Genomic DNA, 27,406 nt, shown 5'->3' with positions numbered 1-27,406 from the left:
GAGTCAGTGAAATGCAACAGAAGTAGCATATGTGGTGGTAATGTGAGGCTGCAAGCAACACATAAGCAAGCACATCCAACAGCAGTATATTACATTAATGTCTTGCATCCTGACAGTTCTCTTCCTTATAACACATAAACCATATTCTGTCAACAGAATATTTGTGTAGGTGCGCCAAAGTTCAGGTGTTCCTGGTGAACACTTTCCTCTCAAATTGCACAAGTCTTGTAAATCTAAAGTGTGATCTCATTTTGAGGTACTAGTGGTAGCTAAGGTACCAAGTGCAGTTTAATTCGCCATTTTCAAACTGCATCACATTTTACAAAGTCAACTGACCAGCTTTGCTTCTTGCCTACTTAGCGGTGTAGCTTGCAAGCTAATCTCGGTGACCTGCCATTTTGCCAGCTGGATAGCAAGGTAGCAGGCTTGCGGCTCATTAGCCTGCAGATAGTAACTTACAGCTGGCTGTGAGCAGCAAATCTAAATGGGGGATTTGAAGATCTACCTTTTCACTTTGAAGCCTGTTGAGTTGACATACATACCAACATTGTTAAATTGAAAATGACAGGGAATTCATTTTAGTTTATGTTTTCCTGACCTGATGAGGTTATAGTGCTGTATTAGCTAATTTTTAAGTCTTGTGGTCACTGCAGTCTCCAACTTTAACATTCCAGAATTGTCTTCCCTCAGTCACTACTGACTACTGTGACACTTTTTAAGGAGTAACTATGCTTTCTAAAGCGTTACATTCAATATATATACATAGACTGCAGTAAGAAATAAGGTAGCTAGGTTGTCTAAACTTGACACCAAATTTGTATGCTGATCTTCTTCCATTTTAACACAAGACCAGTTACAAACCACCTGATAATAAACATTGGTTACTCGGCTATGTTCGATAATACATCTTTACGTACGGCCTGTGTTCATTAGAATCTCATCCATTGTTCTTAAAATGCTACCCTGCCGTTCTCAGACGTTCCCATTAAATGTCAGAGTAGCCGAGCGCAATTCTAAAGCACGCAGGATTTCAACTGTCGCAGTGAGTGGTCACACGATTCAAGCAATCCAGATCCTTCCGAGCTGTACAGAAACCTTTCATTTTTATTTAACACACATTTAAAAAATGAACCACACTATACAAATGGTTTTCTGGTAGCAGGGTAACGATGCGGATTACAGAGGTGTAAGGGCCCGTCCACAAACTCCCATCTACTCAGCAATGATCGCGTTCAGAAATTAGAGTCACTTTTCCTCACCCCCTCCTTTACTTTAAAATGCGTTTCCTTAAGTTGAGGCAACTGTTAAAAGCAGTCTTTCATTGGCTGCTCACAGTTCGGTACTTCTGTTGGCTTAAAATGCAGATAGGCAGTAGATAGGCATGCAACCCCTGATTGCTGGGAGGGAGGGGGGGGGGGGGGGGTTTGAGTTGACTTTTTCATCTGTGACGTTCGCTAGGCTTATGGGGTGGAGGTCCATGTCTGTATTTACAGGTCAGAGAGAGTCCAACTACCCCGAGCGGTGCGGGGGAGGGGGGGGGTGAGGGCGAGGGACGCCCGGCTGCCGGGTTGCCGCGGGAGACCGAGCGTGTAGCGTCCTGTCCTGTCCTGGCTCCACCCCCTGCTGGCCCATCGCTCGCGTTCCTCACGATGTCGGTAGAATGTCGGAAGGAATGACGTTTTTTTTTTTTTTTTAACTCGAGACACATCGACAAAAAAAAAAATAAAATAAAATATATATCTTTAAAAAAAAATTATGCTAAGTAGCTGTAGGTATCCTTCTCCCCATCGACGCGCTCCAGGTACTCTTTTTCTATCAGGATGTCGATGCATTTCTGAAAGACACAAACACCGTGTTGTTAAATATTGTTGGTAATGGCAGCAATGACAAGCAAATCCTACATAAAGGACATGCTACTTTCAACTGCTTCACAAACAACAACATGACAAATATAAGGCAAACCTACACAGAATCCAAAGTCCAGAGATTCAGATTTTGATGGAACTGCAGGATAGAGGCTAGGATCGTGCACGCAACAGCACAGAGGTTATGAGAACTTGGGACTGCTCTATATGAAACAGCGCCAGTTATGAGTTTGGGACTATTAACGAAACAGCGCAGGTCATCAGAGGTTGGGATTGTTAACGGTACAGTGCAGGTAATGAGAGGTTGGGATGTCACCCACCTTGATGACGGGGACCCTGGGTTTAAAACGAGACGAAAGCTGGTTCAGGACCTCCGCCAGGAGCTGCTGGTGTTTGAGAACTTTCCTCATCTTCATGATTCTGACGATGGCGGCCTGCAGGGGGCGCACACGCCAACAAACAGCTTTAACCGCACTCAGGGATTTCTGCGGTAGACACAAACGCACTAACGCACGCACACCTAACAAATACCTCAGTCCTTTCCGAATGTGTGCGTGTGCCCATTCTTTTCTGGGTTTCCTGCCCCCCTCAAAGTGTTTGTGTGTGTGTTTTGAGTGTGTACCTGTATCAGTAGTTTCCTGTCCTCCTCAATGTTCTTGTGTGTAGTCTCCTGCTCCTGTTTCTGCTCGGTCTTCATTGGCACGTTGATGTTGACTCTCAGCTTTTTGCTGAAAAAAAAGCGAAACAAATAAGCCATCCGTAACATTCCCAATGTCCAACTACGCAAGTTCAGTTAAGAAGAAACTCCAAATTTCTTTCACACTCAAACATAATATTTCCAACCACACCGTTCGGAGCTTTGTTCAGATCAGTCTTTACACGTGCAATTGCCAAGTTTCATGAGTAGAGTAATCATATGCAGAAATCTACGTTCAAGTAACTTACTTTTTATATCCCAGGTAAAGCTTTATCAAGGTGTCTGGCTTGAACTCGACCTCATCTACATTTGCGTTCTCATCTTCCAGGACCTGCGCAGGCAGAAAAGTGTGTTCAGTCCAAAATAAAACCCAGTGGGTCTTTAAACAGATTCGCTATGGACCACGGAAAGGTTTTCAAAACCAAAACAATCTGGGTGGTATAAAATAATGGTTTATTTGACACCTAAGAGCCCCCTTATGGACAAAGATAAAATTACACACAGGAATATCATGCTGAATTGATAAATGAAACATCTCCACTGTTTAAACATTGTATTACATAGAGATGGGAACAAAATGAGTATACATACCAGTAATTTGGATTTTAACAAGATTTGCAAAACCTGCACCAATATGTCCTATATGAAAAAAACAAACAAAAAAAATTAGTGTATAAGGAAGTAACCAACAATCCCAGGAATCATAGAAATGCAAACAGTCCTGTTTTACAGAAATCCATTTTAAGACATGACCTATGCTTTCTATGTTAAAGGGGCAGCCATTAACCACCTAACACTGTCCATTGTCAAAAAAAAAAAAAAAACTTAAGTATTTGAGTATTCACAGGAGAAGAGCTATCCCTGTAAGAGACATTATCAGGAACAAAGCGTAGAAGCACGTTATCTTCACAGCTGGCCCCGGCTGACCGTCTCAGCTGTATGAAGACCAAAGCCATCCTGAGAGAGATTATAAACTTGAGTGCGGTTTAGCCGTGCGTGAGGTATGAAGGCCGAGTGAACGTGTGCGAGCCTGACCGTTTTGATCTGCGTGCTGTCGGTCAGCTGCTGCACTGTGTACAGGTCCTCTGTGTTATACTGCAGGAGGATGGCCATCTGGAATGTAGACGCCTGGGGGGAGAGGGAGACAGCATGCGCTCACTCAGAACTGGGCACCACTGACAGTGATACTGACACAACGCCGAACCACAGGCACAGGGTATTACTGACAGAGGTTACCACTGACACAGAGACACAACCCATCTATCCAGGGCAGAGCGCCGCTGACACAGGCAGACACTGACAACGGGGTAAACACCGACAGAGAGAGAGACATGGACCGTGTACTACTGACACAGAGACACACTGAAACTATCCCCTTATTAATCAGGAGGGTCAACTGGGAATGTCTCATTTACAGTGGCTAGGTGTTGAGAGTTAGTGTGCAAATTGGATGAGAACACTGAGATTAACATCCCAACTCTTTCAGCAGGTGCTATGGAATCTCTAATGACCACAGTGAGTCTGGATGTTGGGTTAACATCTCATCCGAAGGACAGGACCTTCTACAGCACAGTGCCCCCATCAATGCACAGCAGCACTGGTTTTCCACTTTGAGTAGAGAGGACTGCCTCTTACTGAACCATCGATACCAGACAGCAGCGGCTAAGAAGGTCTCCCATTCAAGTACAATCAAACCCAGCCAAGCCTAGCGTCACCCGCCTGCTGAAAGTTTGCCGGGAGGTATGGCTGAACAACCTACCCCCAATCCAGGTCTGTCTCTGGTTAGTTCTGCAGCATCTACCCTTATCCAATACATCCCAACAAACTTTTCTTAGAGCCTGGGACTCTGTTTAAACGTTTAATCAATGTTCATACAAATGTCGGTGGAAAATGGATGGCAAGCATGCAGAGGTGGAATTTCCCATTTCAGAACTTCCTCACCGGTTTCTTAGCCAGTTTAAAAGGAGTCTGATCTGCTGGGGCTCCATGTCCCCCCCTACAGACAGACCGCTCACCTGCAGGGTGTATCTGTTTTTAAAGCAGTTGGTGACCAGCTCCCCTTTGGACAGGTGGTAGAGCCAGGTCAGCTTGCGGCCGCTGTGTCTGCTGGCGTAGAAGGCGGTGAATCTTTGGTAACTCCTCTCCAGCTGCAAGGAGGAGAGTGGACACAGAGTTAGGGAGGTGGACCGCAGCGCGGTCGCATACGGTCCTGAGAAATGTGCCGGTTGTCCGCCTGACCGCTTGCGCTGGGGAGGACCGCGGGTCTCACCTCGGACGGTAAAGCGAACGTGCAGGACTGCTGGAAAGGCCAGGAGCCAGAACTCAGAACCTGGATGCTGAAATCCACTGGAACACAAACACGTGACCGTTACTGGAACACGAATGTGGTTACACATATCGATCCTTTATTTAAAAAAAAAAAAAAAAAAAAAAAAAAAGAGCTTCTATAACTAGTGAATGCACCGCTACACTAATAACGAATACTTAAAACGTTAAGCTTCATAGAGCGCTCAGTCCTGACAAAACTTATGCGGTACTAGGGCAGCAGTGTGACGTAGTGGCAAGGAACAGGGCTCATAATCCATCACTTTGCCATTTCATTTCCGACTGGGGTACCGCTGTTGTACCCTTGGGCAAGGCACTTAACTCACAATTGCCACAGTAACAATCCAGCTCTTAAAATGGATAATATCTAAGAATTGTAACCAATGTAAGTTGCTCTGGACAATAGCAAAAGCTAAGCAACTAAATGCAATGTATTTGAAAAGGTGGTTTCAGTCTGATAAGACCAGAGTTCTGAATATTTCATGTCGGGGGGACAGCTGCTTTTCTTTTATAAGGGAGCAATTTCAGATGCCATACAGCAAAAAACTGGAGAATTACACACAAAGCTAAGCATGAAAAGACCCTCGAAAGTGGGTAACTATCCAGGCCAGAGACAGGCAGAATAAGCTCTATAAGCTCTTACAGTCCAGAGGCTCGGAGATGGAGAGGTGCTTCTTGAATTGTTCGTTCAGGTCTTTGCTGACTCCAATGTCCTGGAACATGCGCTGCAGCTTGGAGGTATACTCAAACCCGCAGGCTTGCTGAGGGGCAGAGAACACACACACACACACACACACACACACACACACACACACACACACACACACACACACACACACACACACGGTCAGGATCAACACTGGATACTCTAAGACAACGCAGGCTGACATTATAGTCAGGGTCATGAAGAAACAAAACATTGTCTCATGACATTTTACAGCTGTAATAAACACTAATAACTAAATTTCTTTCCCCCCCCCCCCCCAAGTCTTTTTCGTGGTGTCTGTAGGCTATTCATCACTGAACTTTTATATTTACACATCTTGACCTATCAGAGTCTACGGCTTGAGGTGGAAAGTAATTTGTCAAAACTTCACTAGGTGTGACAAGACAATATGCATTATCTTATTCTTACATTCAGCATAAATGAAACTGGGAAACTGGGTCTCATGCAAATTTAATAGATTTGTAGCAAATCTATCAGATTCTCTACTACATTCAGTGGAATGTTGCTAAGTTGCAGTGCATTTGTCACATTGGTTTCTTCAACTCCATCACAAGAAACTATCCTCTGGTCTCACTGCAGTCTTATTCAGTTGAGTGGTGAATGGCAGGTGTGTGAAATGTTGGGAGGGGGGCTAAATGGGCTAATAGCTACTGAAACAGCGCCACCTTCAGTTTGGAAATCATGCTGGCCTCCGCATCATCGCTGGCACTGTTCTGGTGGACCAGCCTCTTGGCCAGCATCTTCGCGTAGAACTTCTGGAACACGTCTTTGTCTTCAATGTACTTGAAGACAACCATCTAACGGAGAGGGAATGAAGAGGAGATATTAAGAGGAGAAACGCCAGGACAGCGGCTTTCAGTGGTCCCGAAAATATGACCGTGAACTGCGAAGCTCCTCCCTTACACAGGTGGACCAATGGCAGAACGCTGCTGAGTGACAGACAGATGCGGATGGGAGGCGTGGTCTCAGACTCACCACTTGGTTCAGAGTGTCCTCCAGCTCCGCCTCCTCCGGGTTCTTTGAGCTGCAGGGGAGGGATAAACATGGTTAGTATGGCAACACTCTCAAATACATACACACAGACAAGCACACACGCAACAAGTTACGACCAGACCTTGCCTGTCTGCAATAAAGTCTTCCGGCAGAAGCTGACAGCCTTGATCAGTTTGAGTGTGTGCATGTCTGCACATGCATTTAGCCATAAACTGATGTCTTGGAAGTGAACTGAATCTTTGTGAGGAAGTTTATCAGACATGTCAGGTGATTCAATGAGGGCACTTTTCAGTCAGTAAACTAGACTCAGCTTGGCCTCCAATAACACAGAACTACAAAAGGGCTCAATGCCTAAGGAGTCCGGTGTTCAGCGTGTCATTTCCTGCCTTTTCGGGCCTGTGTTTGGCTGGGACGTGCGGACGGACGCACCTCTTTTTCAGCAGCGAGTCACAGTATCTGGCCAGCAGCTCTGGTGACTTGCTGGAAGACTGAGCCATCCTGGTCACTGCGTTGTTGTTGATGAAGCGTCCACAGGCCTGTCGGGGAGAAGCAAGGGAGAGTCAGAGTCACGTGTCACACATACACACACAGATCACAAACGCGTATCACAAACACACCACACGCAACGTTCACACACACACACACACACACACACACACACACACACACACACACACCAAAGACGTTACACGCAACTCTCATGCACACACGGACCATGGAAAGACTGGAAAAGGTGAAGACAAGACTGCAAAGAAAAGATGTTGCTCTCACCTTGTCCAGAGCAGCCACGAACCCTGCATCGTTGTTGAACGCTGACATCACTAGTGCGTTGTACTTCTTATGCACGTCCAAGATAGTCTGGACGTACATTTTGGGATCCTGTGGGAACAGTGGAGAGATTATCAGAAATGCGTGAACTTTGTGTGGTAGAGCTCCCTTCCTGAGATCTGGGGAGGAGGGGTAGGGATCCAGCATTTGTTTATCTTGGGCCAGTGAGAAACCTGCGTTGGGTAGCCAAAACACACTGATAAGTAACTAGACAGGCAGTTATTACTTATTTTTCATCTGAATTGCACAGATTAAAAAAAATACTTCAACACTTTACAACCTGAGATATCTGGAAAAACTTTTGATCTGTCACCTATAGCTCTGTGAGCATCAATTTCCAACTTCTAGCCAATAATTGCTCAAAATATTGATCTAAGATTAATGGCACCGCAAAGAGACTTTAAAAATGCTTGAAATTTGTTGCCCTTTTTAAAATTTCAACATATCCACTGCACTGTCTGCTTTCTGTAAACTGCTCTGTAGAAAGTGTCTGAGAAAAGTGGTCCAAACTACAATCTACTAGTAGATAAACTGTGGGCGATGGTGATCACATCTAGTCCTGACAACCCCCTAACGCACAACATGCCAATACAGGTACACAGCTGGAGGCCAAAGGCTACAGCCAGCTTACCTGAAGCAGCGCAGAGACCCAGCCCTTAAAGGGACGGCGGCGTATTACACCCACCACACTGAGCAGAGGTAGCAATTTGGAGCGTTTCTTCACAGTTATTAATTATAGAGCGGGGCGTCGTCTGCGAGCTCCGGCGAGGGGTCCCATAAGAGGATGGGGGAGCTTTAATTATCCTCAAACAGCCTCCCTGCAAACTAATTAAAGCCAAAACCACACCAGGGCACACAGGACCGCACAAAGTTTGAACAGTGTTCCGACACGCACTCAGCTGCTGGATTTCAAGACGAGCTACAGCAGCTTGCTCTGTCGGACCGTGTTCCTGGTTAAGTGACACAGAACAGGATATTGTACTGTATGCCTTGATCCTTTGTGTTGCCTAAAGGCAGAATTGCTGATATAAGCACAGGCGTGTTCACACATCCTTTTATACTTTTCTGACTTTATGTAACCCTGTTATGGAATTGTCAATTGTACGTTAGGCTCGCCTCAGTGTGAAAACATCTGCACTTGTGGAGCAGTGCTGAGGCAAGCTGAATTCTCTCCTCTGAAATACCCACACATAGCCAGTGGGCACTTTCCACACTACATGTCCCACAGTGCATCACAGCACAGTTGGCGGTCATTGGAGGATAGGTGCTTTTCCCACTGCCATCACCCAAGCAACTTGCAGGCCTCTGACGAATCACAGGGTGCCTGAGAACAGCGAGACGAGGAAACCCTGGCTGACCTACCACACACACTCCTCTCCCCAGCAGAACAAAACCAATACAGACTGACATTGTGGGGGCCCTTGTGGGCTCTGGGGTACTGTCAGCAGATACAGCCGGTTTCAAACACGGCTCAGCACAAAATCCAGCCTTGCCAACTGAGCTATTTAGGAGCCCTGATGCATCTTTTTAAATTATCATTTACTTACTCTCCAGCTTCATATCGGAGTAGGAGGAAATAGTTCCTGAATTCTCTTCAGGAAAGCGAGTTCTAAAATATACTGCAGTTTCTTATAAAGTATAATGAAGAACCCTGTTCGTTCTGTAACTGTTCTACTTTAACTGCTGTTTTGGCAAGGGCCCCCTTGTAAAACATATCTTAAATCTCAATGGGATCATTTCCTGGTAAAATAAAGGTTAAATAAAAAATTAAAGTAAATTTTATCCAACACATGCGGGTGCAGTCTGTCAGTGAATCTCTGTATTATCGTGCATAGCAAGATATTAGTGTATCAGTGTTACATAGCAGAATATTTAAAGACAGCCCTCAGGTGAAGTGCCTTTAGCAGTACCCCCAGCAGGGGCCGAATGAGTGGGGTGACCCTGCTCCCTGAGAACCGCACTTACGTTCAGCGCCGTCTCCCCGCACTTCTCGATGGCGGCCAGGCCCTGATTGTGGATGTGCGTTTCCAGAAGCTTCTTCAGCTCACCCAGACCGTCCGTGATCCGGGACACCAGGTTATACATGCGGCCCAGGTCTGTGGGGGGGACAGAGGGGGAGGTGGGGGTAGGGTTGGGTATCGTTAGGGTTTTTTCCGATACCGGTGCTAAATCGATACTTTTAAAACAGTACCGATGCCTAAACCAATGCTTAACCCTTTCGCACGTATGGTCACACTGGTGTCATTAGCTGAGAAGCTTAATAACGCTAATGAAAACATAACGAACCATGTAACATAACACGCACACTACATAGCATAAAATAATTTACTTACGAAAAGGTTAAAAAAAAAAAAAGCACAAAACGATGGTTGACGACATTAAAGAACGACTTTTTTATTGCTAAAGCAATTCTGAACTTGAAATTGAACAATATATTAACAGTTAACAGTTTAAAGTATACTTAAATATATAGATATGTATAAATACTTCAGCACTTCGGCACCCAACGCTAGGTGGGGGGTGGTGAGACACGCGGGACAGCTCCGAGAGGCAGGTGCGGGCTGAGGGCGGGGCCTCCTCACCTTCGTTCTTGTCGGCGTCCAGCAGGTTCTGGAACTCGGTGTGGAAGATCTCCAGGTGCTTCTCGATCAGCACCTGCTCGCACTTGCGCGCCAGCTCGTCCTGCGTGCTCTCGTGGAGGTACACCTGCACCCGGCGCTGCTCCTCCAGCAACCGCGCTTCCGCCTGACACACACGGGGACGCGCGCACACGCACACACGCAGGCAGAGACACGCACACAGACAGACAGACACAGGCAGAGACACACAGAAACACATGCAGACACATGCGCACACACAGGCGCACACACAGGCGCACACAGAAACAGACACACACACGCACGCAGAGACATACACGAACACATGCAGAGACATGCGCACACACAGGCAGACACACACACACACACAGAAACAGACACACACACACACACACGCACGCAGACACACGCAAACACACGCAAACACACAGACATGCACACAGGCGCAGACACAGACACACACACACACACACACACACACACACACACACACACACACACAGGAAAAATCACTTTTCCCCCCTACAGCTAGCTCCCAAATGTGCCAACCAAATTTGTACGTGTTAAAACTGAATCGACACCCCAGTCAGACAATGCACTACTTCAAAAAAAAAAACGTCAGCATGAACTATCGCCAAAAAAAGAGGAAACATTAAGCTTTAAGGCTGAGGCGCATCATGGGAAATATGATAAAGATAACATCTGGACGCAGACCAGGAGAGACAAAGGGATTCCAGGAATTCATAACCCCTTAGGATCAGACACTCCACCTGCCAGATGGTTAGTTTACCATCATAGCGAGAGCCCTTAATAACACACCTTCTTCATGTACTCTGTGACCGGGTTCTGCTGCAGGAACTCCGTGCTCTCCCTGGTGTAGAAGCGCTCTGTGTCCGCCAGGAACTGCGTCTCAAAGTACTCCTTATACACAGACAGTGTGGGGCCCTTGGCGAAGGCGTCATCTTCGTTCAAGCCCAGCTCAACTACGGGAAGAGGTAAAGACAGCGCCGTCAGACACTGGAGGCTGCGAACGCCGTGTTCAGGACAGCACAAAAGTCTCACTTCCCGACTCTTTTCAAGCCTTTTCACACAGGGGTGCACCCAAATAACACGGCAGTTCACACATTCACTTCCTTTTGTCTTTACTTCGCACTATTACACACACTTCCCAAAGTCTAGATTCCAGATTTTTTTGGGGTGGGGGGGGGGAAGATTGTGACACAGAAAGAGAAGCACAGCATACCGTAGGACTGCACCACCCCGCTGATCAGCCTGGTATTGATAGTCTCCCCATTACGCTCCTTCTCGATCAGCTTCAGAACCGCATTCGTCACCTGAGACAGAGACACACCACCATCATCATTACTATAATTATTTATTATTATTTTTCATAACCAGAATTGTAGTTGTATTATTGCATTTCAAGTTCTGCTTTTACAGGCTGATTTCTTGATCCATTCTCTTGGTTGTTTATGTTTTGGCTAAACGTACTTGTGTACATGTACCATGCTTTCTGCAGTGTTCATCCACGTTTATATGTGTTTTGTGCAATATGCTGCATTTATTTATGCACAAAAACTTCAACAGGAACAATCAACGAAGCAAAGAGGAAGCTCTGAGCATGAATGGTGAATGGAGGCTGACATGCATCATGGAAGGGGAAAAAAAACCCATAATCCATAACCCCCTATGCAAAATCATGTACTTCTTTTGTCTTTATCCATGTATATAATGTGTTGAGTATCATTTATCCATGTGTATCATGATAGGCAGAAAGCCATATTAGCTCATCACTCATTATGAAATTTCATATCTGTAGTTGTCTGGGTTACACACACACACACACACACACACACACACACACACACACACACAGTTTCACTTACTCCACTACAACAATCTACATAATGAACTCACCTGTTTATTCAGCGGTCTGAACAAGCACTCTCGCCATGTAACCAAGGCCAGCTGAAACGGGAAATAATTCCATTATAAACCCACACGCAGTATATTACAGCACAGTCAGACCACACCGGGCGCAGTCTGGTGACATGATAAACCCCAGGGAAAGCGTCTGCTTGGACGTCTCCAGGCTTGAGCGGCGGTGCGATTGGTCCGTCCAAACAAACCCTTTGCCTGGGGGTCCGCTTCCAAAGCTTGCTTACGAAGAATTTACAAGCCTCAGCAAAGTGAAATGAGGAGACGCTCCCTGTAGGGGGCGCTGCTGGCTGCGGTGGCCCGGTGCAAGGTGAACAGAGCGGAGTCAGCACTGCCGCCAGCCCTACCGAGTAGATCTCGTAGATGCCCTTGCGGCCCTCGTCGCACTCGCGGCGGACCCAGTGGCGGTTGAGGTAGGCGCAGATGCCGTTCAGCACCTTGCTGGAGAACCTGTAGTCCTCCCACTGCTGAGTGTAGAACTTCAGCACGCTCTCGTCCATCAAGTCTTCCCCATCCTAAGGGAGGAAAGGGGGGAGAGAACAGAGGAAAGGAGAGAGAAGGAGAAAGAATGGGAAGAAAGGAGAGAGAGAGAGGGTGAGAGAGCATAAGAGACTTGGCTTTTAGGCCTGCGTTATTTAACAACAAAAATGATTCCTACAAGCTTAAACATATTTCTTCATTCTCCTCTATTTAAATAAAAGCATCCAGACATACAAAATAAAATGGTAAAATATAAAATATATAAAATGAAAAGTACATTAACCAAAGATCATAAAGAAAAGAGAGGACATGTGTCTCAGGGTATTTATATCACAAACAATAAAAAACAAGATCGTGAGAACGAGGGGTGAGAGAGAGAGAAAAGGAGGGGGAGGGGAGAAAGATACAGAGACAGGAGAGGAAAGATAGGGAGAGGGAGGAGTGAGGTGGAAGGAGCAGGAGAGCGAAAAGGAGGAGGAAAGAAAAAACAGAATGAGAAAAGAAGAGAGAAATGGAGGGGAGAGAATGACAAAGACAGAAAGTGACAGGGAACAGTGGATTCACTTGCCACACATAAGCATCTTGCTTATAATGATAATAAATCCATCGCAACAGAACAGGGGGGGACCCAGCAGCACAAACTGAACACTGACATGGCCCCAAAGACTAACGCTACAGTCAGACCACAGTACCTTCAGAAGGGTGGTCAGGTAGTTCTTCAGGAATTCCTTCAGTCTCTTATAGAGCTCCAGCCCCACGAACTGTGCCCCCCCTGGCGTGGGCGTCTTCTTGGAGGGTTTGGAGGGCGGTAGGCCGCCCCCGCGGGCCTGGTTGGACTGGTGCACGCTGGTGCAGTAGTTATATACATGTCTGAGTGACAGGTTAAGGTAACTAGATGAGACTCGTGTGAAAAGCACAGGGGACATGGAACCCTCCCATCATCTGTCCACTGTGAAAGCAGATACAGTCTGTCATGGCCGAGTGACAGCACTCTCCACACGACGGCAGAAGCTGTCGTTTTTACGCCTCACAGGCAGGCTACCGTTGACGTACTCAACTACATTTCCACATACACACCCCAACGGAAAAAATGCAGTTCCACACCGCAGGTAAGCGCCCATACAAAAACAACCATCAACACCGTGAAGCCAAAAAATGTCTTCTGGCAGTGATGTTGGCCCCTGCGTTTAACAGCCCTGATACAGACACACAGAATGTGCACAACAAATCTTATCAGACCGTGTTTGGCTCCAAACATGCAAGTGACATTTAAAACCCGTTCGGATGCGATGATATATCAGGAGCTGGTGTATTGCGCAACTGAGATGCAGCATGGTTTATATTTAAATTGAATGAGTCACACTCTGTGTAAGCCATACCTTAAAGTTTCCCCTGTTTTCTTGCTGTAACACCAGTCAGACGTGCGCTACAGCTTTAACACATATACATAAAGGAAGGTTCTTTGCCTTTCGGTATTAGTCACCAAGAGGAAGCGTGGGGCTGGAACGATGGCCGTCCAAGCTGAAATATCACGCAGTCCTGTTTGCGTCTGCTTGGTCAGAGGTGAGATGGAAACGCCTCCGCACCAGCAAAACATTTACCGGTGTGGGGCGTGTTGGGAAGTACACACAGAAATGATACATGAGGGTTCTTACAGGGCAGTCTCAGTTTGGCCCAGCATTTGTAGGCAGACTCTTAACGTGCTCCTAGCGACGCTGTCTGCTATACACTGTAGTGTTATAACCCCACAGCAGTGTACTGTTCTCACCATAGTGCAAGATTGCATAGTCATCTCCAGCTTCTAGCTTCCACAATCTGTTCTTCAAACGCTTCGCCAAAACAGCTGCTGTTGGACAATTTTCCCTGTGGTTCACTTTCCAGGTGCTATGTGCGAATTTCTAGAAAAGGGTCACATTTATCTGTTGGTTTAGTCAGATATACATGTTAAATGGTCACCATGAGGAGAACCACTAATAAAACTGAAGAAAATGGCCCGGGTGTCCTATGATGCTGTTGAATAGGCTGTCCTTTTTCCTGTGCGTTGCAATGCTTCCAAAGTGAAAGTGGGCTGAACCTGTTAAATATTATCAGATGACCCCACCGATACTTCCATACTCACTCAGACAGAGAAAACAAGCTGACCCCAGATCAGCAAAGCCTGGAAAACACACACACCAAGTCATCAAAGAGGCCGGAATGCATGGCTCACTGCACAAGCCATTTGTCCAGCTGTGCATATACAGATGAGTGCTCCATTCCAGAAAGTGTCAGAAACAAAGCTCCATTTCCATGGCTATGAAATCTAGTGGTACAAAAAAAAAACTAAACAAAAAAAAAAAAATCCAAATGCTGTAGGTTCAACTCCCAGGCTCATAACCCAAACATTCTATGTTCAACTCCCAGGGTTACAGACCTGGGCTTAAAACCCAAATGCTATTTTCATCTCTCACGTGGGGAAATGCTACAGCACCACTGAGTATAGTACTTTACCTACACCACCTCAGTAAATAGCAAGCTGTATATATTTACATCAAATGTGAACTCTTGAATGTGGTACTTAACCCTAATTACTGGAATAATGATACAGTATTTGTGAAAATGTAATCTACTCTATCCACTTTGGTAACTGGGGTAACAGCAGGTTCAAATCCAGGTTGGGGCATTTCATCCTTGGCAACTGACCTATACAGCCTCAGCTTACTCCGCTTACTCTCCACAGCCTTGTAGCCACTCTGGCCAAAAAAACCAAACAACTACAGCAACCTGCTGTTCTTTACTGCCCATGCAAAGGACACCAGTTCAGCTCCCCAGTGGAGCATCACCGTGGCATCCTTGAGCTAGGTGTTTAACCTAATTGGCCTCAGTAAATATCCAGTTTTGTGTAAAGATATGTTTAAAAAAAAACTGTAAGCTATGCAAGTCATTCTAGCTAAGAGCACCTGCTAAGCTATGCAGTACTGCAACAGTAACACTTTGGCCGTGTAGTTGGTTTAACATACTGAGTCACCTGACAGACTGAACACTGACATGTTAAGGTCCTTTTTTACCTTCTATACTCTGAAGTCTCCATGATCCATGGAAGTCTCCATCTCCATGAAAGCTCTTATGGTAAGACGGAGGACATGGGAAGCAGCCCTAAATGCAATACTTTAAGAGAAATGCCAGGCTTATGCAATGATGCAATGATACAATGATTTAGTCAGCCTTACGCTGACATTCAAACATTTATGCTAACCAGCGTGCACTATGAAACCCTGAGGCATGTGCACCTGGCCTTGGTGTGGCTTCTCAGTGCTGGTGGACAAAGTGAAGCGAGCTCATCCCCCAGCCTCTCCCCCCAAACCCCGCGTGGGATACGTGTAGAGTTCCATGTAGCGGGATTTGGCCATGCTCTGGCGGGTGTACACCTGCTGGATCCCCGCTCGCAGGTCGTCCCAGATCTGGTCCAGGCCAATCTGCTTCAGACCGTGCGGGTTCTGGCTGCGGTTGGACGACATCGTGTCCTCGCCCGAGCGTCTTGCAAAACCGTCCTCCTCTCCGGGTTTGATTCTTTTCAATATCTTTCAAAGGAAACGGTTACACCTACTCCTCCATGGGGGACAGCGTTTTGGGAATCGGGGGTCCGATGGGGAAATGGGGGGGGCGAGGATCCTCTCTCCTCCGGAAGGGTCCGTTACCAGTCAGGCAGGGATTGGGAGACAGCCGCGCCCAAATACCTGGAACACAAACACCGCCGTGAGTCGCGATATCTGGACAGACCGGTGCTGTGTCGCGTTGCTAATGAACCAGCGACACTCAGATGACCTGACAGGAGATGGCTACCCAATCAGAGCTTGTTAAACTCGAAAATCCACCACTGTTGTAGATAAGACAAACCTATTTGTTTGACAGGACCATTATGCAACTGTCTGTAGTAAACAGAACACTATGCCATTTTTAATTGACTGAAGATGTGCCGATTCCTGCAACAATATTTTCGCTGTCCTCAAATGGATAAACACTGAAGTATATTCTAGTCAGCAGCCTAGGAAATTCATTCGCCTACGTGTTCAAGGAACACTGCCAAATTATTTTCATCATCTGCCAACAATATTGCCATATTTGCTCAGAACTGTTTCAATAAGCTGCTTTTGCATTCCATGATTTGATGGTTAACTGTCTTTAAATTTAAAAAAAACTTTTCAGAAAAACACAACATAATGGAGGTCAAAACAGTGGAAGCACACAAGTATAGATGAGTGAAATTATGGGGCACCACATAACTACTAATGTTACACTGAGAAATCGAACTCGCAGGCGACACCCTTTCCCCTGACCGACGGCTTTATTAAACTTTTAAGGGTGTACCAAGATCACTTTTCACCACTTCAACAAGCTGTTCGACAAAAGCGGGCCTCAACAAAGGCTGAGAAATTTGACGCCGCCGAGTTATGAGCGAGAATCTGTCTTAACGAGCCGTTAAAAGTGTTGAACATGACAAGATATTCTGAAGCATCTTCCGCGTAATCCCAGACAGACTTTCCGCACTAACAGGACTTTGACCTTTAGCACTCATGACCCCCCCACACCTCCACCTTGCTGTTCTTGGGTAGCGCAGCACAGAACAGAGGTGACAGGCCTACGCTAAGGACAGAGCTGGGTGTGAAGGTCACTGGTGAGTGAGTGTGGTGATGCTTGCTGTCCCTGAATGGCAGAGGTTAACGCCTAGCCTGGGATTCGACCCTAAACGCTTCGCCGTGTCCTGAGGATTCATATAGAGCAGTTGGGGGGGGGGGAGTGAGGGGGCATACGGCCTGCCGTTGCGGGCTTTCCTCCAGCTAAATATAGATACAGAAAGCCACTCACTAGAGCCCTCCGCTGTGTATCACTGGTGGGCAGGGCGCAGTGCTGAGAGGAATTATTCAGGCCTGCTGAATTATGCATAGAAGCAGCAGAGCTACGCTGAGAGTGCCACGCTTTCGGAACCCCGACCGCCTGAAAGAGGGAGTGGACAGGGCACCATCTCGGCCTTTTAGCGGAGCCGTACTACTGCACACTCCAACCCGGTACACCTTACGGAAAAGTGACCGGAACACAATCACAAATCGAAATGAAACAAAGCCGGAAATGGAAACAAAACCGGACAACGGTTGTAGGTCAATTCATCTGGTTTATAAAACGATCTGATATATTGTTAACTTTTTAAACGGAAATGTAACAGCTCTGAAAACTGATACTGAAGACAATGCTTGTACCCAGGATTTATTAAACATGTATAGCTAGGAAGCCGTTTAATGTATTGGGATGCCCTTTTGGAGAGTTACTTTAACTTCTTACAGTCACAGCAATCAGGATGTGTCCACTGGGTCTGTCCTACGTGGGGGGGGGGTCCATTTACAGAGAGGTGTCTAAAACATACCACCGTTACCACTGCTGCCACCAAATGTAATACCTGAGGACAACGATGTTTCAGTTGGTTTGACAAAGCATAGCCTCTCACTCTCTCTTTGCCAGAAAAGACCCACCTTTTGTGGTGACTACAGGAACTGAGTAGAGCAGACATGACCCTCTCTCCCCAGGAGGCCCAGCTGCACTTACGCAAAGGCAAGATGACAACAAACTGCCCGCCTATGAGCTCAAAAGCCCACTGGAGAGGAAACAGGCCTTTAATATGTGTGTGTGTTTGTGTGTGTGTGTGTGTGTGTGTGTGTGTGTGTGTGTGTGTGTGTGTGTGTGTGTGTAAGGAATTTGAGCTGGTTACAGAACCCCGTACCACCAAAGTCTCTGGTAAGCACACCAACTCTGAAGATACTGAAAACAAAAAGCTTAAATTCCTACATTGGTCTAATTACTGGTTTTGATGGCAATAGCTCTGGGGCAGTGATGACCACATAATTTTATCATTTAGTCTAGCTAAGCATAGTACTGACCATTTTCAGGGGGATCCACATGTACCTCTTGACACAAACGCTTAAAAAAATCCCCCCAAAAAAATTCCAACAAGATCCATACATGTGACCGTGATACATCCAAGTGTGCATCACTTATTTTAGGCACTAATTTAAGCGGTCCCAAACAACACCTTGTCAGACACACTGAGAATCTATTTCCAGGGTGATTACTGCCATGTTTCATTATAGCCAGGTGAACCCTAGTAACCATGGCAACAGAGCCGAGGGCGCAGGAGAACAGATATATATGCTCCTGTTATGAAGACGCATACGCTGAGAGCGGACACACAAGACGCCTTCTCACTTGTTCCAGAGTTGCATCAGATTTAGCTCCCCCTGTCAGATTTGGTTTCCTTCAGATTTCAGCGCAGTGGGATGCTTGATTTGCTCTGCTGTTGAGAGTTCCCTCTCAAACCTGGGCCATGGCAGCTGGGCCACTGAGCTTTTGCTGCAAATGAGCACCTTAACCATCAGAGTTACGTGGGAGACCTATGAATCGCTAGTTCTAATAAGAATCAAAACAGTAGTAACAATACAAGCAATAAAGCCCAGGATAAAACAAGTCAGTCAGACAACAGTAATGTCAGTTTATATACTGTGCAGAATGGCAGCTGACTGGCTAGCTAGCTAAAAATAAACAATCAACTAAAACTTCTCTAATGTAGCTAAGCTTACAGTTTTGCTCGAGAGGGTCGAAAACACCTCCATTCATGTGGTTATCTAGCTCAAATTAATTAGCAGAATGTTCGGAAAAGCTGTGGGAAAAATATCTTTCCCCATCCCTTAAACGGAAAGAATTCGTTTATGTACAGCCCAACTAACCCAAACCAATCTTGCATGATTATTTTCAGAGCAGGCAAAAACCATACAAACACAGATTCCTGCACACTTAACATTGAATGATTAGCTAAAGACTTCTCAGGAAAGTAGAATTCAGTACATTTTGTTCCAAAGCAGATCAAACATTAGAGATCAATGACAAACTAGGGATTAGATTACTTCAAAGGAATTCATAATCAAAAAAGTTGCTTCTACAGCCTCAGTGTCCAAAGAGGATGCAGAACAAGCAGTAAAGATATAGGTCATTGTTTGTTATGTGCTTTAAAAGGCAGCAAGACTTTGACAAAGGAGCTATTGGAAAATATTTTGCAGCGATCATAGATGTCAAAATGATACCTTCTGAAACTATTTCATAACACTAATTAAAACTAGATTCCTCTGAAGTCCTTTGAAAGAACTGCATTGGAAACTCAGTGGACTGCAGCCGCTAGTTTTAGTTACCTACTACAAGAACACAGAAAACATATAAAGTACAATTCTCCCTGGTTTCTGGACTTGTCATGTCCTTTACTAAACAATTGTACTTTAGACAATTGTTCTTTCAAACACACATTTCTCTCAAGAAATCATCTTGTAAATAAGGTTTTTATCACTTTGTAGAAATATTCGGAATTATCTAAGTAAGTAATCATTTAATCACGAAACAGCCGATGAGTGAGTTTAAGAGCTTCTGTAGCTTCATCTAGCACTATTCTAAGGCAGACAATCTCAATTTCTGTCAAATTATCCTCAGACGCACCCAATATACCAAGAGCTCTGGAAACTTAATTCAATTTACTGGCAGTTTTCTGTCAACATTTTCTATTGAGTGGACACTGAAAAATGTACTAATTGGAAGGGAGAAGAAAAGCACAGAAAAAAGGAAAAATACAGCTAAATAGATTCTTTGTACAGCTCTAAAATTAAAGATCTTAAGAGATTTGTGTCAATACAGTGGAACTAATGATTACACTGAATGCATTACGTATATCATCGTTAAGGTAATTATTGCTCACACATGAAAGCTCTATATCCTGACAAAAAAAAAGTCTCAGTCCTTCACCTGACATACTCCCACAAACCATGAAGTGAAACATGAAACCATTTAAACATTGTGGTGGAAACCTCGGGCAAAACCTACAGAGAAGAATTTAAATGTGACAAAAGTGCATACATGCACAGAACTGCAGAAGTTTACTTTGCGGTGATGCAGACAGCTGCAGACTAAATAAAAAACACGGTTGCTACTGCTCTAGCCACGGTACATGGCGAGGGAACACTTGTTCCCTCTCAGCAGCTGTGCAGAGGTGCGCAATCAGAGGAGAGGACACTACAGTTAACAAATAGGTCAGCCATGACATCAAGTGGAAAAGGGTTGTAGTGACAAGGCAAACATTGCATGTTCCCACAACACATCCCTAGTCCAAGAATACTTCTCAAATGTTTACTCCCTTCCTCGTCTGAGAGCGAGACATGGCGTTTCCTACAGCTAATCTAGTGTCAGTTAAAAGCAGCCGGGGTAACAACGATAGAGACAGGTGGTGTAACATCGTAAATTCTCCCCTACCGTGAAGCACGAGCCGGGTTAGCCAGGGTGAGCAGGTTTCACAATCGCTGGGTCCCTAGAGACCGCTCTCGAGGGGCACAGCAGAAAGCGGGAGGCTCCGATAAAGGCTGGCCACATTTAAACATTTAGGCTTTTTATGGTTCGTAAATAGCGGACTTTAAAAAAGCCTGCGACAGTATGTCATCTAAACAGGGTACTATTTCCTCATGGAGCACGTGCTTTCCTTTTAAGACGAAAGCTGAAGTACAACTCTGCTTCCTGCCTGCGGAACCAACACTAATGTCTCGCCCTCACAGCATGAGCCCGTGTGCGCACACACAGACACAGACACAGACACAGACACACACACACACACAGACACACACAGACACACACAGACACACACAGACACACACAGACACACACACACAGTCACACACACACAGTCACACACACAGAGTCACACACACAGAGTCACACAGAGTCACACAGAGTCACACAGAGTCACACAGAGTCACACAGAGTCACACAGAGTCACACAGAGTCACACAGAGTCACACAGAGTCACAGACTCTGCCTCACCTTCCACACCAAGGGGTGGGCTTGACTGCATTAAAAATTCCCCATTTCCTTACAGTCAGTTATCTTCTACATCTCACCAGCTGTCTGGATGTAACTCTCTCCCTACAAAACGTCAGACAGTGTGCTTTGTCCCACGGCTTGGCCATTTCTGCCTCAATAATACATAACTCCTCCTGCAGCCTCATGGGATGCAGGTGGACTTTGCGTTGGCGGCCATGTTGTAAAACATGTCTCATGCACCTGCTACAAAACTGCCTGCCTTAGGAATTTCTAGCACTGACACACAATGCAAACCTCACAGCATGAGCTACCACAAAGCCATGGTTTGGGAGGCAGGGAGGGATACGCCAAAGGAGAATTAAGCACGCTTCTTTTGTCAGCACTGCCAACACACGAGAACAAACATCAAGATGGATTGCTTATACAGAGATATGCTGGCATCTTAGATGGGGTTAAGTGCATTACAGTACTGGTCCAACCTGAAAACTGTTTTGCACACAGATTGCACATCTGAATTAATTACAACTTCCCATGAGACTTGGTGTACTCTGGAGAGGCGGAATATGATTGTGGAATCAGTGAGGTGTCAAGGCACAATCATTCTGTTTATCATTTAGCACTTACTATACTCTGGATACAATACTGCAATGCTGTTGGCACCAACCACTCAATGATTGTCAACAAAATGAGGCTTTTAAATGTGGTTTTCCTTTCAACACTGGGCCTGTCAGCGTTGCACGGACGCTAAAGGCGGGGCCTCTTACACTGAATGATTTATTCAAATGCTTCAGTGGCACTTCAGCAGACGTGTCTCACTGTAGGGAGGACTGCTTTATCAGTGCCCTGCAATTCACTTACCCTGAGGTCCCATTTCAAAGTCTCAAAGCTCCCATCATCTGTCAAACACCTGAACCCCTCCTCTCAGTGAACGTACTCTCCAGCTTACAGCGGCCTCTGATCATGACCTGATACAGTTCCGAACCCTCGACTGTAACTCCTCTCATTGGCCCCTCTGGTCTGACCGGTGATGGCAGTGCTCAAACTGTAGGATCCACACACAGGCCTGTAGATTCAGTTCAGCAGTGCTTCCTGCCACAGTGCAGTCTGTGCCTAATTCAGCCGGAAGAGGAACGCTCATCTGCCCTCTGGGGTTACACTGGCACAGCACTGCATTCCAGCACGCTTCTCTTTACGAATACCACTATAGTCCTTATTCACGGTTACTGCCTATCTGCCTGGCAGATAATTAGCAGAATTCTTTTCATGTGCTCTTGAGTGGCTCAGTCAGTCAGGCACTTGCCTCTAATAGGCTGGATTTCTCTCGGCTTCAGTGTTTCTGCATGACTGCAGAGGTTTTTGTGGTGAGACAAGCCTCATAAGCAGTTTGAGATTCCACAACAAGGCCGTGTTAAAGGGAAAAAAAAGCACAAGAGAGGACTTCTGTTCATAACAAACGAAAGGAATCCGAAACTGGGTCTTACATAGAGAGGACATGCGTGTGGTTGCCTTCCAAACCCTGGTCTCGGGTTTCCCGTTTTCACGTATAATTTTTTTTTTCCACGACTCTTCACAAACAACTTACTTTGAGCTATGGAGCGCGCTTCCCTGTTCAAGCAAGACACAACTGGGCCTTTATACAAAAAAAAAGCAATGACGCACCTTTGCCCATTAAAACACGCTTGGTTCACTCTCTGAGGTAGACACCTGGAGGCATAATTTACACCCCGTTCACATGACCGAGCCTCTGTCGGCGGTGTAAGCCTCTATGCTCCACCTGGATTCTGCAGCCTCGCGACGCACCAGAAACTGGGTCACCGCGAGGCCGACGGAGGGGCGTTCTTCTTTCTGCTCGACCTCAGAGGGGCATGGGCGCATGCAGCGAGGAGAGGGCGTAGCGGGGACAAGGGCTACGGAGCTGTGCTTTTAAAAAGACACGCCTGCGACAGGTGGGAAAGAAGCCACGTGAACTGGTGTCAGCACATTTCAAAAACCCAAGCGTGGCATACAGCAGTCCTGCAAGCCGATCTCAGAACTAGGAGGAAGAAACAACCACTCTGTCAACCAGAGTGGCTCTAGGCACCTTCAAAGCTATCAGAAAATAGCGTCTGGCTGGATGCTCCGAGCATCTAACGAGTCCACGTAAGAGCAACTGACCTGGTACGCGCTTTACAAGTAAACACTTTCTCCAGGAGCTTCATTTCAAAACTACACTGAATTTCAAATCGAATTTCATCCTCCACTGACATACAAACTAATGTTTTTCTCTTCCAGCTCAACCTCTGATGTCATTAAAATGCTCAAGGGTTATGCTTACCGAATGTGCTGGTGAACAAACAATGCTGACTAACACACACTGATTTCAGAAAGAACCAGCCAAGGACACCTAGGAGATTTTCCAATACCTTAAGTGCTCTGGAAACAAAGGCAAATATCAATGAAGCAGAAAAGAGCGACATTTCTTTGAATACCAGCATATTACCACTAATGAGCAAACTGGCCAGACGGCACGGCCGAGGCTGCCAATCAGTACTGTGTACATGTCCTGGGTTTCCTGATACACAAAACTCATGTGGACTTATTTTAAACATACCATTTTGAATACTAGAGTACATTTTTAAGGTGTATAAAAAAGCAGGACTGGGGTTACCTTACACATCCTATGACCATGACTGAGACTAATTATGCCATTAATAAAACTTTTGGGGTATTTCAGGCAACACAGAGGGACAAATGCGCATCTCCCAAAATGGCAAACCTGGCGTTTGTCAATACAAAGCATCAGTTGCGGATTCATTCTGTAAAGGCTGTTCTGGGTTATCTCAGAAACAGTCAGTCATGCACTAGATGTGGCCTCAATATGTTCAGGCTGATGACATCCAGCACAACGATGAGGATAAGCACAGCTGAGTACGCACATCTACACATTACTACTGATGGATCACACTTTAGCTTATGAGAGGGTTTGCAAGAACCAGGACAATCATTACACACTGGCATCTTATAGCTTGCATGTTACCTTCTTGTATGTACCCTTGTAAGTTGCCCTGGATAAGAGGTAAATGTAATGAGCTAAGTCTACATGTAACGTAAATGCATCTCGGTATCTCATTATTGTTATTATTAAGTCTCTATTGTTATTCAGTAACTATAGTTACTAGTTACGACACACACAAATGGAAACATGATTAAAAAGAATTGCTAAACCAGCCTCAGACAAGGTAACCTGTGGTGGTAGTGTCAAATGTCACACCTTGATCCTGTAAAGAAATGAAGATGGTAAATCACACTGATATGAAGAGAGATATGCCTCTAAGCCTTGGGCACCTCTATGGGCTGCAGTCCAAGAGGCCAAATGAATTACCACAAGGCCTAAGAAGACCACATGGTAGAAGAACATTTAAAGACCAGAGACAATTAATCAAATATTTCTCAGTTAATAATCACGTGTACAGCATTTGGCCACCTAAGTAATTTGCAGTCTCTCGTCATGATACAGAGCCTTCATTCAATATTATTACTGGTCTTAAAATTCATACTTTTTATGCAACCCATGGAATAAACCCTAAAATTTCCTACTGTTGTGCCTAAAAAATGAATAGGCTCTGATAACACAGTAAACAAAGGTAGCAACTCAGTTACATCTGTATCTGCTTATGTAACGTCAGTGTCATGTTGCTCGTGACAAAATTACTGTAAGATGATACAAGGAGCTCAGGTGTGCCTATTTCAGATATTTGCTATCACTGAAATCTTTGACTTGTGAGTAAAATACGCAGAGGTGGCAATGACAAAGGAAAAAAAAAAACACAAATGACAAAGGACAAACAGTTCTTCCCAGACGAACACTGTTGTTTTCCGATGCATGTATCTTACTTACATAATACAATACGAGTTTAAATGACACTGAATGGCAAGTTTATCTTTTACACTGCATACTATGTATTTACACACCTGAATATTACCATGAGCAATTCAGGGGTAAGTTGCTTCCTTAAGCACACCTTAATAATACTCAATTTGACATCTGAACCTGTGATGTTCAGCATGTCCAGCTAAACACTAAATTACACCAAGGTCCTCACACCAAGCTTGCATAATGGGATTGGTCATGGTTTTGATGTGGATCCAAGCTGGTTTTCAAAACATTACTCAGGAACACAACTTTCCAGGGAATTAAACTCATGTAGTTTTGTTTGCCATCCATTTCACTTGTCAAACTGCGTGCTGTTAGTACTGTAAGACTGCTCCAATTAAGTCATATGATTACAGACGATTAGCATATACAATTTACTACACAGGGAGGACAGCATTTCATTTGCTCCCAACCATAGCACCTTAGAGCGATTAAAATGCAACTGCTTGACCTGCGTGAAAAAAATGCAGCGAGAACGCTGCACCATATAATTGCAATAAACAGCAAGTTGCATAATCAAAACACTAAACATTCATTTGAACATCTGAGGCAATGAACTTTCTGTGATTGAGGAAGTTATGGTCAGCAACAAAATCCCGCCTACTGAGTTAGCCAGCTACCATCCTGTTAGCTAGACTGCAAGTTTGCCAACCTCCTATTAAATACGCCAGTTGAGAATCATTCAGATTTACATGAACGAAGTTGGGAAACTATACACCAATATGGTTATCTGCTTTAGCACGACAGAGCACTGGTACGTTGTCATTTTAGGGACATGATCGCCGCACCATCGGCTAAATGTGTCGCAATGAAACCATATCAAAATAAACCTGCGTCATAATCTCAACAGGAGAAACAAACCCAGATTTGAGGCCCAGATTCCTCAACCCAGGCGAAGGCTACGGCTACTCAATCTCAACTAACTACTAAGCTAACCTGCTAGCATTACATCCGCTTTGAAAACGCTTTCCGGGTATCACTTTAACAATGTAGCTGGTGACGGCTAGCTTGTTAGCAAATGTGGCTTGATATGTATCCCTCAGTGTTTGCATGCACTAGGTTGTTGTTAATGTCCCAATAATACTGCCACTTTTTACGTTTATAAAAAGCATGTTTATTATTGCTAAGCTAATGTGAGACAGCTGTCGCTAGTTACTGTTTAGAGTAGACGTACCACACGATATTCTATCACAAGGGAGTAAAAGCCTCAAATAAACGGTAGCCAGCAAGCTATATACTGGCGACCGTATGTCTATCTGATCTGCCCTTTTCCCCTCGATGACGGCCTTTGGCTGGCGGTACAAGTGGTTACAATTGAACAACGTTGCATAAACCGAGGACGCACACATGCTAGCTATTAAAAATTTCCTTTTAAATAAGTACTGGTCCTTAGGCAGCGATGTCGGGGGTTTCTAGTTACATTAGCTGTGGCGCTAACTCGATAGCTTGTTGTTTAACTACAAGGTCTGCCTTGGATCTACTCATTCACAATTTCAAGCGTTAGCCTAGCCACACAGACCAACTAATGCTACCAAGCCAGAAAGCAATCTGATGCCAAGGTTAGACAAGTTAGCTAACATTAAATAGGTCTAGATGCGGTTAACTGTAGTTCGCCTAATTAGCTAAGTAGTTAGTTCACTAGCGTTTGAGGCCTGCAACCGTGGTAAGAGATCCTTCCTTATCGAGCTAACGTTGTGCATTACTAACTAGCGAGGCAGCTAGTCTTTAATAACTAGGTACCCGCAGTTAGCAAGCAAACCACCTAACAGTATCACAACATGGCCTCCTCATCTACTCGGTGAGTCAGGATTATTCACAAAACATCTTCTACCAAACACCAAAGGCAGAAAGCAAAAGAACAGGCTAGCTAGCTAATGCTAGCTAATTTTAGCAAAGAACGGTATATTGATGATCAGTCCGGGTTTTTACCATTGTTCAGACGCCGCCTGTCCCTTACTCCGAATCATGGAAAGCGGCTCGGTTTCGAGTAGTTGTGGGTTTTCTTCACTCGACTGTTGACTGAATCGGGATTCTGTTTCCTATTACAAAAAACACCCCGATCCCTCCTCTGTCCCCCCACTCGGTAGCAGTAGCTAGCTGACGCGTTGTACTCGCTGTTGCTACTGCTGCTGCAGTAAAGGGGAACACATAAATTAGCTACGTCGC

The 27,406-nt window shown here is 45.3% G+C and overlaps 1 protein-coding gene across 1 annotated transcript; it reads right to left on the bottom strand.

Moving 5' to 3' along the window:
• Positions 1-1,076: 1,076 nt before the first annotated feature.
• Positions 1,077-27,406, bottom strand: LOC118771228 (cullin-1-like). The gene is made up of 22 exons (XM_036519159.1): positions 27,170-27,406; positions 15,808-16,166; positions 13,143-13,320; positions 12,318-12,485; positions 11,950-12,000; positions 11,276-11,366; positions 10,852-11,015; positions 10,018-10,180; positions 9,401-9,531; positions 7,379-7,486; positions 7,037-7,143; positions 6,590-6,638; positions 6,280-6,411; positions 5,531-5,648; positions 4,832-4,908; positions 4,578-4,709; positions 3,598-3,690; positions 3,154-3,201; positions 2,811-2,893; positions 2,488-2,593; positions 2,186-2,299; positions 1,077-1,834 (listed from the first exon to the last, which is right to left on the bottom strand). Exons 2-22 carry the CDS (start codon positions 15,945-15,947, stop codon positions 1,754-1,756), a joined length of 2,334 nt encoding a protein of 777 aa, XP_036375052.1. The 5' UTR covers positions 15,948-16,166; positions 27,170-27,406; the 3' UTR covers positions 1,077-1,753.

Source organism: Megalops cyprinoides, chromosome 24, assembly GCF_013368585.1.
Source record: "Megalops cyprinoides isolate fMegCyp1 chromosome 24, fMegCyp1.pri, whole genome shotgun sequence".
Classification (NCBI taxonomy): domain Eukaryota; kingdom Metazoa; phylum Chordata; class Actinopteri; order Elopiformes; family Megalopidae; genus Megalops; species Megalops cyprinoides.
The sequence above is the reverse complement of the archived record's forward strand: the minus strand, read 5'-3'. Positions and strand labels throughout refer to the sequence as shown.